Source organism: Chelonia mydas, chromosome 11 (genome assembly GCF_015237465.2).
Source record: "Chelonia mydas isolate rCheMyd1 chromosome 11, rCheMyd1.pri.v2, whole genome shotgun sequence".
NCBI classification, from domain to species: domain Eukaryota; kingdom Metazoa; phylum Chordata; order Testudines; family Cheloniidae; genus Chelonia; species Chelonia mydas.
The window spans coordinates 64,244,572-64,260,072 of record NC_051251.2 but is presented as its reverse complement, the minus strand read 5'-3'; the positions used below and the strand labels follow the sequence as shown (position 1 = coordinate 64,260,072).

Sequence of the window (15,501 nt, the reverse complement as noted above, 5' to 3'; positions counted from 1 at the left end):
GATCAAGAGATGACTTGACTGTGGCGTGTAATTATATTTGATGTAATCTCATGAGACCAGGAGCTGAGGTTTTGGGAATATCTCCAAATATCACAAGGCTTGTGATTAAATTGTGAGAGATGGCAACTCTGCAAATTAATTACTAATAATAATCTTCATTAAAATTCATTGGCAAACTTTCAGCTCTAATGATTGATGCATATCAGTTTTTATTGGAACAATTAAAAACAAGGGGGAAGGAATGCACCCAAAAACATGGAAAGAACAGGTTAAAGAATATTTAGATAAATTAGATGTATTCAAATTGGCAGCACCTGATGAAATCATCCAAGGGTACTTAAGAAACTAGCTGAAGTAATCTTGGAACCGTTAGCAATTATTTTTGAAAACTCCTGGAGGATGAGTGAAGACTGCAGAAGGGCAAACACAGGTAACTGCCTTTAAAAGGGGGAACAAAGAAGATGGGGGGAACTATAGACCAGTCAGCCTAGCTTTGATACCTGGAAAAATACTGGAACAAATTATTAAATAATCACATATTGTAATCACAGGAGGATAATAGTCTCAAAGGGAATAGCCAGCATGCATTTGTCAAGAATAAATCGTACCACGCTAACCTAATTTCCTTTCTTTGACAGGGTTACTGGCCTAGTGGATAAGGGGAAGCAGTAGATATGATATATCCTGATTTTAGTAAGGCTTTTGGCAGAGTCCCACGTGACATTTTCATAAGCAAACTAGGGAAATGTGGACTAGATGCAATTACTACAAGATGGGTGCACAACTGGTTGAAAGCCCATACTCCAATAGTTGTTAATGGTTCACTACCAAACTTGGAGAGCATGTATAGTGGAGTCCCACTGGGGTCTGCCCTGGGTCTAGTATACTATTCAGTATTTTCATAAATGACTTGGATAATGGAGTGGAGAGTATGCATATAACATTTGCAAATAACACCAAGTTGGGAAGGGTTGCAAGCACCTTGGAGGACAGGATTAGAATTCAAAATGTCCTTGACAAATTGGAGAATTTGTCTGAATTCAACAACATGAAATTCAATAAAGACAAGTGCAAAGTACTTCACTTAGGAAGGAAAAATCAAATGGACAACTACAAAAAGGGGAATAACGGGCTAGGTGGTAGTACTGCTAAAAAGGATTGGGGGGGTTACAGTGGGTCACAAACTGAATTTGAGTCAACAATGTGATGGAGCTGCGAAAAAGGCTAATGTTATTCTGGAGCATATTAACAGGAGTGTTGTATGTAAGACGGGAGGTAATTGTTCTGCTCTCCTCAGCACTGGTGAGACCTCAGCTGGAGTACTGTGGCCAGTTCTGGGTGCCGCATTTCAGGACAGATATGGACAAATTGGAGACAGCCCAGCGAAGAGCAACAGAAATGATAAAAGGTTTAGAAATCCTGACCTATGAGGAAAGGTTAAAAAACTGGGCTTGTTTAGTCTGAGAAAAGAAGACTAAGTAGGGACCTGGTAACAGTCTTCAAATATGTTAAAGGCTGTTATAGAGAGGACAGTGATCAATTGCTCTCCATGACCACTCAAGGTAGGAGAAGAATTAATGGGCTTAATCTGAAGCAATGGAGATTTAGGTTAGATATTAGAAAAAAACTTTCTAACTATAAGGTTAGTGAAGTTCTGGAATAGGCTTCCGAGGATGCTTGTGGAATCTCCATCACTGGAAGCTTTTAAAAACAGGTTAGAGAAATACCTATCAAGGATGGGTTGAGGTTTATTTGGCCCTGCCTTAGCGCAGGGGCTGAACTTGATGACTTTTCGAGGCCCCTTCCAGCCCTACACTTCTATGATTTCAATGCAATCTTAATAAGAAAAAGAATTAGATGCTTCCTTTTTTAAAATGAAAGATGTGGTTCTTCTTTACGTTTTAAAATTCCTCAAAACAGGACCCCGAGAGCAGACTCTGGCAGGTATTCTTTATCTGAGGAATAAATGTAGAGTTATGGCTCAGCAAGGTTACAGAACCTTTGTACACTAATTGCCTGAAATAATATCATTTCAGGATAACTTAAAATAAAAAACCCCTCCCATCTGACTCTTATCCTCTCTTTTCTTCTCCCCTTTGTGTGTCTTGCCCGCTATGTCTCTCTTCCTTTTGTCATTCCTTCTCAGTTTAACAATGTAAAGTTTTAAAATATTTACATTACAAAAACATACAGATGTTTTATTATAAGCCTATTATAGGCTTAGATGTACTAGAAAGGATTTGTAGTTACAAAAGCCTGCAGTGCACTTGATTACATGGATCCCTATTGTGCCAGAGGTTTTCGTAAGTAGAAATATTTTATTCTGCAGGACTAATTGTTAGAAGGAATGCCTCTAAATATTTCGTTTTTTTGATTTGCAGTCAGACACATAACCAGGAAAGAGGCATAAGCTTATTTAATAGAAAAGCTTTTCGTAAGTGAATTAACATACGTTCCAGCTCCATTTCTGGAATTATAATGTGGTCCAAGGAGACATTATAATGAAATACATTTATAAACCACCTGTCAAGGAGCATCTCTATGTGCCACACAATAAAATAAGTACAATGCACATGGGGCCTGGTTTTCAACGGAGCTCAGCACCTAATAGCTCCCATTTAGGCACTTAAATGAAGTGGCCAGATTTCCAAAAATGCTCAGCTCAGACATCAGCAATAACAGGCCAACAAGCCCCAGGAGATCACCAACCAGAGCTAAAGGGTCTGGCAGTAAGGCGAATCCAAGAGCTCTTGGCAAACCTTTCAACAGACAAAATGGAATAAAGAATGGGGAAGAAAACGAGTCAGCAAGCCCTAGCAAGAAATGCATCTGTGTTTGTGTACTGCACACTTTGGCAGGGAAGTGCTGTGTGTTGGGTTGTATTCTTTCTCTGTGTGTGTATTGTGGCTCTCTGCGTGCCTGCTGCCCATTCTGGCAAGGAGGTGTCATGGCACAGTGTAGGGATGTTGTCAAGGTTCCTTCCCCACCCTGAACTCTAGGGTACAGATGTGGGGACCTGCATGAAAAACCTCCTAAGCTTATTTTTACCAGCTTAGGTTAAAACTTCCCCAAGGTACAAACTATTTTACCTTTTGTCCCTGGACTTTATTGCTGCCACCACCAAGCGTCTAACAAATATAACAGGGAAAGAGCCCACTTGGAAATATCTTTTTCCCCCAAAATCCCCCCAAGCCCTACACCCCCTTTCCTGGGGAAGGCTTGATAAAAATCCTCACCAATTTGCATAGGTGAACACAGACCCAAACCCTTGGATCTTAAGAACAATGGAAAAGCAATCAGGTTCTTAAAAGAAGAATTTTAATTGAAGAAAAAGTAAAAGAATCACCTCTGTAAAATCAGGATGGTAAATACCTTACAGGGTAATCAGATTCAAAACACACAGAATCCCTCTAGGCTAAACCTTAAGTTACAAAAAGACACAAAAACAGGAATCTATATTCCATTCAGCACAACTTATTTTCTCAGCCATTTAAACAAAACAGAATCTAACGCATATCTAACTAGATTGCTTACTAACCCTTTACAGGAGTTCTGACCTGCATTCCTGCTCTGGGCCCGGCAAAAAAACACACACACAGAGAACCCTTTGTTTCTCCCCAACCCTCCAACTTTGAAAGTATCTTGTCTCCTCATTGGTCATTTTGGTCAGGTGCCAGCGAGCTTGTCTTAGCTTCTTAACCCTTTACAAGTGAAAGGGTTTTTCCTCTGGCCAGGAGGGATTTAAAGGTGTTTACCCTTCCCTTTATATTTATGACAGATGTATATATGTGCGCATTGCACACGGGCAAGGAGATGTGTGTGACTGTGTGTGCTGCATACTCTGACAAGGTGTGCATAGCGTACATTGTTGCTCACCGTGTCTGCTTCCAACTCAGGTAGTGAGGTTTGTGGCAGTGTGTGCTGCACACTCTCAGGGGTAAGTTGTGTGTTTTGGCTCAGTGTGAGGGTATGTATGTTTGTATGTGTTTCATACTGGTAGAAGAGACAGGTGTGCTGTGGCTCGCGGTGTGTTGTGGTTCTGACATTCCACTAGGGTTGCCACCTCCAAGAAGCAGAAAAACCAGCATCCACCCCCACTAACAAAAGGATCTTAGTGTTGAGTGTAGCTATTACTGAAATGTTGTTTTGACCATTTAACACACAATAACACAATATGTGTATTTTTATGTTATCATTTTTTTCTTACCTTATCGTAACATGGCACTGCAGCCCGGACTATGGGAGTGTGAATTGAAGAGTGCTCTAATGTGTCACAAATGAAAATAAATCCTGGCACATTAAATCTTTTAACCAGCAAGGCAGTGCAATAAGCAGCTAGGTGCCAACCCTAATATGTGGCTGTGTGTGTTGCACACTGGCCGGGGGTGTAGGTGTGCGTGTCACAGGCTGGCATGGGGTGTGGCTGGCTGTGTGTGTTGCATACTGACAGGTGCTGTGTCTCATACTGGCAGGGGGCTAGGCACGTGTGTTGCACTCTGGTGGGAGATGTAAGTGTGGGTAGCTGTGGGGGTTGCACACTAATAGGGTGTAGGGGGTGTGTGTTACACACTGACAGGGTATGTGTGTGTTGCACAATGACAGGAGGTGTAGGTGTCACCACACTGGCAGGGAGGTGTTGTGTGGCTGTGTGTAGTATACCTTGGCAGGCCGGGCAGCTGTGTGTGGCTAGGTGTATGGGTGTTGCACAGTGGCAGGGGGTGTAGGGGTGTGTGCCTGTGTGTATTGCTGACTGGCAGAGGGTGTAGGTTCGTGTGCTGCTCACTGGCAGGGGGGGTCAGCGGGCCTGTTACACACCAGCCGGGCGGCGGCGTGGGTGTGCGGGGCGTGTTACACACCAGCCGGGCGGGCGGGGTGCGCGCTGCCCGCGAGAGGGCGCCCCAGCGGGCGGCCCACTCCGTCAGCCAGGCCCGGCGAAATGGCGGCGCGGCGGCTGCTGCTGCTGAGCCGAGCCCTGCGCCCGCTCTGCGCGCTGGGGGCCCGGCCGCCGGCCAGGTGAGCGCTCCGGGGCCGGGAGGCGGCGGCGGCCGGGCTCAGCCAGCGCCGCAGCCGGGCCGCCCGGTCTCCGCGGGGCAGGGCCGTGCGGGCTGGGGAGACCCCGAGGCTCGGCGGAGCATCAGCCTCCGCTGGGCGGGAGAGCGGCGGGCGCCCGAGCCGGGCGACTCCGGCCGCGAATGAATGGAGGGTGCCAGCCACTCCGGGCTCTGTGTGTGTGTGTGTGTGTGGTGTGCTCCGCTCCGTGTGTACTGTACAGTGTGTTGCACGGTTTGTCTCTTTGTGTGTGTGTAGTGTGCTCCGTGTGTACCGTCAGTGTGTCGTGTGTGTGCTATTTGTGTGTACAGTGTGTTCTGTGTGTGTACTGTTTGTGTTTTGTGTGTGCGCGCTGTTTAGTGAGCCGTAGCTCACGGAGGCTTATGCTCACATAGATTGGTTAGTCTCTATGGTGCCACGAGTCCTCCTTTTTCTTTTAGTGTGTACTGTGTGTGTAAACTGTGTGTGTAGTGTGTACAGTGTGTGCCTGCTATTTGTGTGTATTGCTGGTGTACAGTGTGCTCGGTGTGTAGTGACTGTGTACAGTGTGCGTGCGCTGTGTGTGTGTGTACAGTGTGTTCTTTGTGTACTGTTTGTGTACAGTGTGCTCTGGGTACTGTGTACAGGGTGCGCACGCACTATTTCTGTGTGTGTGCTGTGTACAGTATGCGTGTAGTGTGTACAGCTGCCGTGCAACAGGGCCCAGACCAGGGTCTTTGAACCATACCGTAAATACGGATATAATAACGGACAGAATAATGCTAGGGATCTGGGCTCCCCCAGATTTTGGATAGGTTGGATCAAGGTTTGTCTTGGGGTGATCTGGACTCCCCCTGGTTTGGGATGGGTTTGGATCAGGCTTTGGCATTGGCTGTGGCCCAGCTGTGAAGTCCCCATCCAGATCCAAACTTGTCCTAAGTTTGGGAGTGCTCAGGTCTCCGCTCTCCTCCTAATGGTGCCTGCTTATTTTGTGCCTCTCTGTCGGATTCTCTGTCACATTGCATCTCTTATGGCTTGTCTACTCTTGAAGGTTAATTTTGATTAAGGTAGGGGTGTGAATTTTAACACGTTCTCTGGAATAACTCCCACCTGAAGGCAGTTCTTTAGAAGGAAAGTAGCTGTGACCTTTGGTCCAGATACTGCCAGCATGGCGATTTCAGATAATGACAAAGCTACACCCAAGCAAACTTTGTTGTTTTCACAGTCAGAATTCACCCAAAAATCTTTCAAGAAGCTCATGTCCCCAAATTATTTGAGATTTTTATTTATATAATTAGTCTCTTGAGTGTGCCCACCTTGAGCTCGGTACACAGTATACATGTCTAAAAGCTAAGAATTTAAAAAAATACATTCAGTAGATCTTTAAAGTTGAAAATGTAGTTGTGGGTAACACACCAACATCTCCTTTTATTTTAAAGTTTTGTGATTTAGGATCATAGAAGAGAGTGGAGGAAAAGACCTATTAGATCTTGGAGACCATCCCATGACAGTGCAGAATACAGCCTCTGTCCCCCAGCATGACTACCCAAGGGGGGGTTGGTTTAGTTTAGTTTAAAAAATGTAACCCTATGGTTTTATTGTTTTTTGTTTTTTTTTTTAGTTGGGGTTTGTATGTGTGTGTATAGGGTTGGGGTGTATTTATTTTGTGTTTGGAAAAAAATACAAAATATAGAATAAATAGATTGCAGTAATGTATTGCATACAAATGTCATTACAATAACGTATATACTACCTTCTACATTTCAAATCCCATGTAAGGCTTGAAACCAATGTCAGGATCAATCACTGCATTACAGGTTGGCCAATAAGGGCATGATCCTACAAACACCACTGAATGTCGTGCTTGAGACTTGTGCAACTCTGCACAGTCTCGAGCACCATGCTTGGTAATAAATGTTCGGAGGGTTGGGCCCAAGGTGAACAAACTAGTCTGTATTGGAGACTCCATTCTGCTAACTGTAGCTTGCTTTTATTTATGCAGTTCCTAGTGTACTGTGGCATTTGTACTTAAAAAGAATCACAGCATTAAACTACAGAACTTTACTTCAGCCATTTGACGAATCTTTGCTGTGAAAGCAGCAAGATTTCTTTTTTAAAAATGTGTAAGTTAGCAAGACTGTACTGTAAAAGAAGATACTGACCAAAAAGGAAAAACCTCAAAGAAAGACTAATTCATGGGATAACTACTATAAAATGATGTCCGTCAAGATAAAAATCTTATCCATAATCTTTGGAGGGACCTTTTATTATTTTGGTCATTTAAACCCCGGATATTGCTGTTAGTCTCTCCTTGGCTATTTTTTAAAATATGCAGTGTTGTTCTAGGTCCCAGAATATTTGAGAGACAAGGTGGGTGAGGTAATATCGTTTATTGGACTGACTTCTGTTGGTGACAGAGACAAGCTTTTGAGCTACAGGGAGCTCTTCTTCGGGTCTGGGAAAGGTACTCAGAATGTCACAGCTACATGCAAGGTACAATCTGTGTAAACATATTGGTTAGCATAGGTAGTTAGCACGTAGTCTAAGGCAGGGGTTCTCAACCTTTTTCTTTCTATTAAAAACTCCACGGCCCACCTGTGGCACAACAACTGGTTTTCTGCATATAAAAGCCAGGACCTGTGTTATGGGGTAGGAAGCGGGGCAATTGCTTGGGGCCCCCGTGAAGCTAAACTGCTCGGGCTTTGGCTTCAGCCCTGGGTGCTGGGGCTCAAGGCCTCGGACTGCAGACCCATGCGTTGGGACTTCAGCTTTCTCACCTGGGCCCCAGCGAGTCTCATGCTGGCCCTGCTTGGCGGACCCCCTGAAATCTGCTCACGGCCCCCCAGAGGGCCCTGTACCATTGGTTGAGGTGGACTGGCCCATTAACACCTCTGCAGTCATAGGACAAAAAGGGGGAGGGGAGTAGTAAGTTACAGATTGTTGTAATAAGCCATAAATCCAGTGTGTCTGTTCAGTCCATGAAATTTTAGTATCTAGCATAGTTATGAATTTAAGCTCTCAGGCTCATTTTTTTGAAAGTGTTTTGCAGGCTTCCTTTGAGATGAGGACTGACAGGTCAGATATAGACTGATCTCTTTGTGAAGTGTTAACCCACAGGTGATAGGGTGTGTTTGTCTTTTATAATTTTCCTTTGAGTTCATTTGAGAACGTAGTGATTATCTGATTCACACATGTAGTTGTTCGGACATTTATTGCAATGGATGAGGTATACCATGTGTTGCAATAGACATGTGTAGGATCCATGAATCTTGAAAGGAGTGTCGGGGGAGAAGGGGGTGTTGATCATTGTAGCAGTGGAGGTATATCTGCAGGTTTTGCATCTGTTGTTCTGCCAGGGTCGGCTGCCGCTTTGAGTTGGTGGGTCCTGGTCTGTGGGGAGCTTGCTTCTGATGGTGAGCCCTTGGGGAGGTTGGGCGGGGGGTGGGTGTTTCCTCTCTAATAACACCTCATAACAACTATGTGGGTGAAACCAGACAATCACTATGCTCTTGAATGAGCTCACAAAAGAGAATAAGAGACAAAAACACCTTGTATTTAGCTCTGAATACCTTTCCCAGACCTGAAGAAGAGCTCTGTGTCGCTCAAAAACTTGTTTCTCTTTCCAGCAGAAGATTGGTCCAATAAAAGACATTACCTCATCCACCTTAAAAAGAAAAGGAGTACCTGTGGCACCTTAGAGACTAACAAATTTATTTGAGCATAAGCTTTCGTGAGCTATAGCTCACTTCATCGGATGCAGACTGAATGCATCCGATGAAGTGAGCTGTAGCTCACGAAAGCTTATGCTCAAATAAATTGGTTAGTCTCTAAGGTGCCACAAGTACTCCTTTTTCTTTTTGGGAATACAGACTAACATGGCTTCTACTCTGAAACTCATCCACCTTGTCTCTCTACTGTTAAACCCACAACCACAAATACATTTTAATCAGCTGAGGTTTAGTGCTGTTTCACTTTTGAACTTTTTAAAAAGATGATGCCTCTTATTTTTAGAGCTCTGTTTATCAGAGAGGGAGGAGGGGATGGCTCCTGCTGCATAACCCAGTTAGACTCATAGACTTTAAGGTCAGAAGGGACCATCATGATCATCTAGTCTGACCTCCTGCACCTTCAGGCCACAACCTCACCCGCTGCTGTAATAGACCTCTAACCTCTGGCTGAGTTACTGAAGTGTTCAAATCATGATTTAAAGACTTCAAGTTACAGAGACTCTATCATTTACACTAGTTTAAACCTGCGAGTGACCCGTGCCCCATGCTGCAGAGGAAGGAAAAGGAACCCCAAACCCCAAGGTCTCTGCCAATCTGACCCCAAGAAAAATTCCTTCCTGACCCCAGATAGGATGATCAGTTAGACCCTGAGCATGGGTGGCAAAAGAAGCAGCAGAGTTTAATTGTTGAGTTTTATTTGTAATTTAATATTGAACGATGATGGTATTGATTGAATTTGAAAGTGAGGGACTGCTGCTGATGGACCTTAGCCCTGCATCAGTGTGTTTTTTGGAATGGTTCATTCAAGCCTGTCTGTGCAGCTGTACCGAATGCATGTCAAAGTTGACCTGAAACAACCTCTTGCTCTACTGATCTTGTGTTTTTTTTTTTTCCTGGTTGTCAATCACGTCAAGTAGCATAATGGCCAAATGTCCATGTCTATTAAGCTTCCGCGTTGAAAATTTATGAACAGAATTCTATGCTGGGTTTGCCTGCAATACCAGGAGTCTGGACTTGGTGACCCAGGAGTTCCCTTCTGCTCCTATGTTCTTTTGGAAGGCCAGTGCCATTCATTGTGCCCACAAGTATTTGACCAAGATAGGCATTCACTGTTTAAAAAAGTTAGGTAGCATTCCTTACAACTGCTCTGACTGTCTCTTTTTAGGTGTCTGCAGACTGAAAATCATGAGTTGGTACGTCAAGAAACGTCTTCTGCTAAAACATTAATGGATATTGGAACTCGAAGGATCTTCTCTTCGGATCATGATATCTTCAGGGAAAGTGTGAGGAAATTCTTCCAGGAAGCAGTGGTCCCTTATCACGCAGAGTAAGATATAGTTCGGATATTCTATGTTGCCTACTAATTCCAGGCTGTTTCACAGAACTCTCTGGGAATAATGTTCTGAGTATATCAAGCAAACGGTAGAGTTTGTTTTAATTTTTAAAAAATTGTATTATTGGCTTGTATATAATATATATCTTGGTTTGCGTATCTCCTACATCACATGTTTGAAGGAAGAAAAAAAGTACATGGTTATATTTGTAAAGCAAAACAAAAAAAGCACTTTCTGTATTTCTCATGAAAGGATGCCAGGCTGATTAGCTAACACAGGGGTGGCCGACCTGTGGCTCCGGAGCCACCTGCGGCTCTTCACAAGTTAATATGCGGCTCATTGTGTAGGCGCCGACTCCGGGGCTCGTGCTATAGGTGCCAACTTTCCAACTTGCCGGGGGGTGCTCACTGCTCAACCCCTGGCTCTGCCCCAGGCCCTGTCCCCTCTCCACCCCTTCCCGCCCCCTCCCCGGAACCTGCTATGCCCTCGCTCCTCCCCTCTCTCCCCCAGAGCCTCCTGCACACCACAAAACAGGTGCAGGGAGGGAGGGGGAGGTGCTGATTGGTGGGTGGGTGGTCCTGGGAGAGGGGGTCGGAGGAGCAGATGGGAGGCTGCTGATGTATTACTGTGGCTCTTTGGCAATGTACATTGGTAAATTCTGGCTCCTTCTCAGGCTCAGGTTGACCACCTCTAGCTAGGTGCTCATTATTTACAGGAACAAATGCAGAAGACAGTAAAATGCAAACTTCTGTAGAAGTTTGCCTTGCCTCTAGGGATGAAAAGGTAGTTTAATCTCTTTGTTAGCGTTGCTGAGGCTTTCAGTATTATCACTGTTTATTATTTGCATTGTAATAGTGCCTAGGAGTCCCAGTCATGGACCAGGATCCTAGGCACTCTACAAACCCAGAACAAGAAGACCAGCTCTTGCTCCAAAGAGCTTACAATCTAAAGGTGTTAGTTGTGTTTGTTTTTATATTGTGGATATCTGTCCCCTGAAAAGTGGACTTAATGGCTGATGTATACAAAAACTTGCCCCAAAACAGCTAACTCAGTTTTAATTCACTTCTTTTATTTATGTGCAAGTCTCTGTGTGGGCACTCTTACTTCAGAGTAAAAGTGTTCTATTCTGACTGAGTTAAAGTGGGGTTGTTTTTGTTGTTTTAATAGCTAAATTAAAATAAGATGAAGTTGGTTAAAACAACAACCCTGTTTTAGCTCAGTAAAAATAGGACACTTTTAGTTGAAATAAGTGTCTACACACGCACATTTGCACAAAAATAACAAAATGTGTATTAAAAGAGATTTAGTTATTTTAGTGCAATTTTGTGTGTAGACCAGTCCTAAAATTAGCTCTTCTAGAGGTCACAACCGAGACACCAGATGGTAATGATTTTGCATTGCTCCCAGCCAGGGCTGGAACAGCAGTCTAGAAGTGAAAGATTTCAGTTACCTGTCCCCTGATCTATTCATCCCCCTCACAGTTCCATTGCTATATTTGGTGTAGCTAGCTTGTTTCAGGCATGATCCTTAGTGTATTTTTGTTTTGTAATCTCCTAGTCCAAATTCCAGTTTTGAAAACTGTTTGCAAAAAAAAAAAAAAAAAAAAAGGGTATGGTTCTAGGAGAGCAGCTTCATTTCAGAATTAATTTCAAGATAATCAAGACTTAGCGGGTTAATATCAAACAGTTGTCTTTAATTCTGGTAGTGAGGGTAATGGGGTGAAATATGGGATGGTGTTCTCCCACTTAAATTTAGCCAGTTAGCCCAGAAGGCTAGCTGTACTTCAGATATGGTGACTGTTCTTTCGAGGGCTACAGTGCATGTCTGCAAAACCATAAACAGTATATTGTCCCATTTTCCAATAGGGACCATCTTCCAACCAAAGATTTAAGCAACTGTATTCGTTCTGGACTGGGAAAGCAAACAATAAAAAAGTGGATTTAATATATTTCATATTTTCACATTTATTTCATTCCTTCCCCCTCCTCTCTCCAACTCCTCCACCTGGAATTTGTCTCTGATGTCTGTAATTGCTGTTCTGTTTCTGTACAATCTCCAGAAGATAAACGTGAGAGAGAATGCTACAAAGTTTCACAAACAAATATTATTTATTTGTATTACCATAGCACCAAGGGGCCTTACTCATAGACCAGTATCCCACTGAGATAAGCCCTGAACAGACACAAACAAAAAGATGATCCCTTCCCTTGGGGCTTAATATAGCTTCTCTTCTTCCATTTATAGTTACTGAGCAATGCCATTCAACCAAACCAAATAGAGACTATAAAACTCCATCAACTTAAAATCATTCTCGTGTCTGAAATTTTCACTTCTTACTGTTACAAGTAAGACGAATTGCTAATATAACTGAAAGAGATTAGAAGAGTTTTTTTTTTTTTTAAATTTACTTTGTACGTTTGAGAGTGCTTTATGGGTAGTCACGTTCCCCCTCTCTGTAAAGTCAGTCACTTTCCTTCTGTTGCTAGCATGGGTCTTTTCACACAGCAACAGGGGAAAGAAACACTTATAAAATGGGAAAATGTCTGTAAAGCCAAACAAAAAAGAAAAAAAAATTGTACTGGAATTATGGCAGGTGTAGAACCTGACACTACTTTAATTATTTTTTTGCAACTGACTAGGTTTCAAGGTGACAATGTCCCTTTAAAACTTATATGCCAGTCCCTGTAACCTCCAGCTATTATTCATTACTTATGTAAAACTATAGATGGACATGGCACTTTTCAGTAGAGTAATAATTTAGTGATGTGGAAAAGGGGGTGAACAGTTAGTGGCAAAGTTTGCAGACAATACAAAATTATTCAAGTCCAAAGCAGACTGTGAGGATTTACAGAGGGATCTCACAAAACTGCGTGGCTGAGCAACAAAATGGCATATGAAATTCAAAGTTGATAAGTGCAAAGTAATCCCCACTATACATATTAATAATGGGTTCTAAATTAACTGTTGCCACCCAAGAAAGATCTTGGAGTCACCTTGGATAGTTCTCTGAAAATTTCCAGTCAACACGCAGCAGTGGTCAAAAAGGCTAACAGTATGATAGTAACTATTAGAAAAGGGATAGAAAATAAGACAAAATATAGTACCACTATATAAATTCATGATGTACCCACACTTTGAATATCCTGTTCTGATCACCCCATCTCAAAAAAGGTATAGTGGAACTGGAAAAGGTTCAGAGAAGGCAACAAAGATGATTAAGGGTATGGAATGGCTTCCATATGGGGAGAGACTATAAAGATAAGGACTAGTCAGCTTAGAAAAGGGACGTCGGGGCGGGGGGGAATGATGATAGAGGTATATAAAATGAAGAATGTGGAAAAAGTGAATAGAGGAGTTTTATTTACCCTTTCATACAATACAAAAACCACTCATCACCTGATGAAATTAATAGGCAGCTGATTTAGTGCAAACAAGAAAGTACTTTTTTTTTTTTTTACACTATGCACAACTAACCTGTGGAACTTACTGATGTGGGATGTTGTGATGGGCAAAAGTGTAACATGGTTCAGAAAGAACTGGATAAGTTTCCGGAGGATAGATCCATCAATGACCATTAGCCAAGATGGGCAGGGACACAGCCCAATGCTAGGGGCAACCCTAAACCTCTGACTGTCAGAAGCCAGGAAATCAGGTGTGGTCACTCCATGATTGCCCTGTTCAGTACATTCCCACTGAAGCTCTGGTACAGGCTTCAGTCGGAGACAGATACTGGGTGAGATGGACCACGGTCTGACCCAGTATGGCAGCTTTTATGTTCTTAATACGCAGAGTCTGCCCTGAAGAGCTTGGTGTCAGATTTTTAAAAGCACCTTGTAGTAGGAATAGAGCCTGAGACATAAGCCCTTGTATCAGAGGCCTGGTCTGAGGCAGGACCTGCTTACAGAATTTGGCAACAGGGCTAATATTGCAAAAATACACATTCCTAAGAAGTGCTAGTCAAAGTACTCACGCAAACGCATCCCGATATCAAGTGGTACCAGAACATCCCAATATCAAGTATGGTACAAAAACATTCCCCAAGGATAACAGGAACACACTGACCCCTCCTAAGAGATAGGGTCAGGATAACTGTTCGAAATAAAAATGTTTTGATCGAACCAACATGTACAAGGTAATGGGTAATAACTAGCCACATCACAGCGCTGTAACTATGTCAGAGGAGCAGTACTAACTTGTTTGTATTGGGGTATAAAGATGTATCTCAGAGGGACTATCTTTGCCTGACCTGGGGAGGAATGGAAAGTCCCGCCTTTCACTGAGCTGGTCCATTGTTACGGGCATAAGTGTATTAGTGGTCTGGTGGAGTCTGCGGGATACTAGTACCGGGCTTCATCGACAATAAGCCTGGCTGGGTGCCTTTGTCCCTCAACGGATCTTGTGCTCATTGGGTGATTTGGTCGAGGTCTGCTGTGCCAGCTGTCTGCATAGGGCTGGGGCAGCACACAAAGAAAACACACACATGCAGCCAAACATCTGTCAACATGGAATCATACACTAAGTGACTTAGGACTATTGATTTTCAAAGGCTGTGTCTTCACTAGGGAAAAAAGTGCATTCTTAACTCAAGCTAGCTAATGCACGGTAAAATCCTAGGGAAGACAAGTCTTTAGCTTGTGTAAAATTGATCTACTGCCTTGTCTTCCATAGGATTTTACCTCAAGTTAGTAACATCCTTTCTTCCCCCTGGAAGATAAGACCAGTTGGATTTTTGCACGTGCAGCATTTAGATGCTTTTGAAAAATCCGACTGTAAAGGAACAAATGGGTTTAATGGTAACGCATAGTAAGTGGCTGGGCAGACATGGAGGGGCTACTGTGTATGTTAACAAACACAGGCGTTGTGGAAAATGTGTTTTTTTTGTTTGTTTGGGGGGGCGTGATTTGGAGGTATGAGAGCTCATCGCAAATGTTGCTTGGAGGGAATGGAGTTTGGAGTGAATGAAAAACACAGGGAGTGTTTGGGAGAGAAACTTATGTGGGATATCTGAGGTGGGGGAGGGATTGAGGAGTAGTTTGAACTGCCTGGATAAAGAGCCAGTGGGACAGCCCACCCGTGCGTGTCTTTCTAAGGCTGTGATCCCCAAACTTTTTACCTTGCACCCCGCCTTCCCTTACCTATACTGTGATCTGTCTCTCCTCACGGAGCTGTGGTTGCGAGCCACAGCTTGGAGTGGGGCTGCAGCTGGGCTGCGGGCCAGGGGCTGGGGCTGGGAGTGGAGTTAGGGCTGGGGCCGAGGCTGGGGCCTGGAGTGGAGTCACGGTTGGGAGCCGTGGCTGGGAGCCATGGCTGGGGGCTGAGCAGGAGTGAGGGGCCAGAGCCAGGAGTGGGGCTGGGGCACAGTGGGGCTGGGTGGCACTCCCTGCCTGGCCCCTGTGGGGCCTGGCCACACC

At 43.8% G+C, this 15,501-nt stretch overlaps 1 protein-coding gene across 2 annotated transcripts in view; it reads left to right on the top strand.

The window, feature by feature from the left end:
- The first annotated feature begins 373 nt into the window (after nucleotides 1-373).
- ACADL (acyl-CoA dehydrogenase long chain) overlaps nucleotides 374-15,501 on the top strand; it is a 37,149-nt gene continuing 22,021 nt past the window's right edge. The window contains exons 1-2 of one of the 2 annotated variants that reach the window (XM_043525387.1): nucleotides 374-430; nucleotides 9,922-10,083. In XM_043525387.1, the coding sequence (XP_043381322.1) occupies nucleotides 9,983-10,083 (101 nt within the window). In that variant the 5' untranslated portion in view covers nucleotides 374-430; nucleotides 9,922-9,982. Of the gene's footprint in view, nucleotides 431-4,851; nucleotides 5,014-9,921; nucleotides 10,084-15,501 lie in introns of those variants that run through there. The other variant, XM_037912649.2, reaches the window with a different exon arrangement.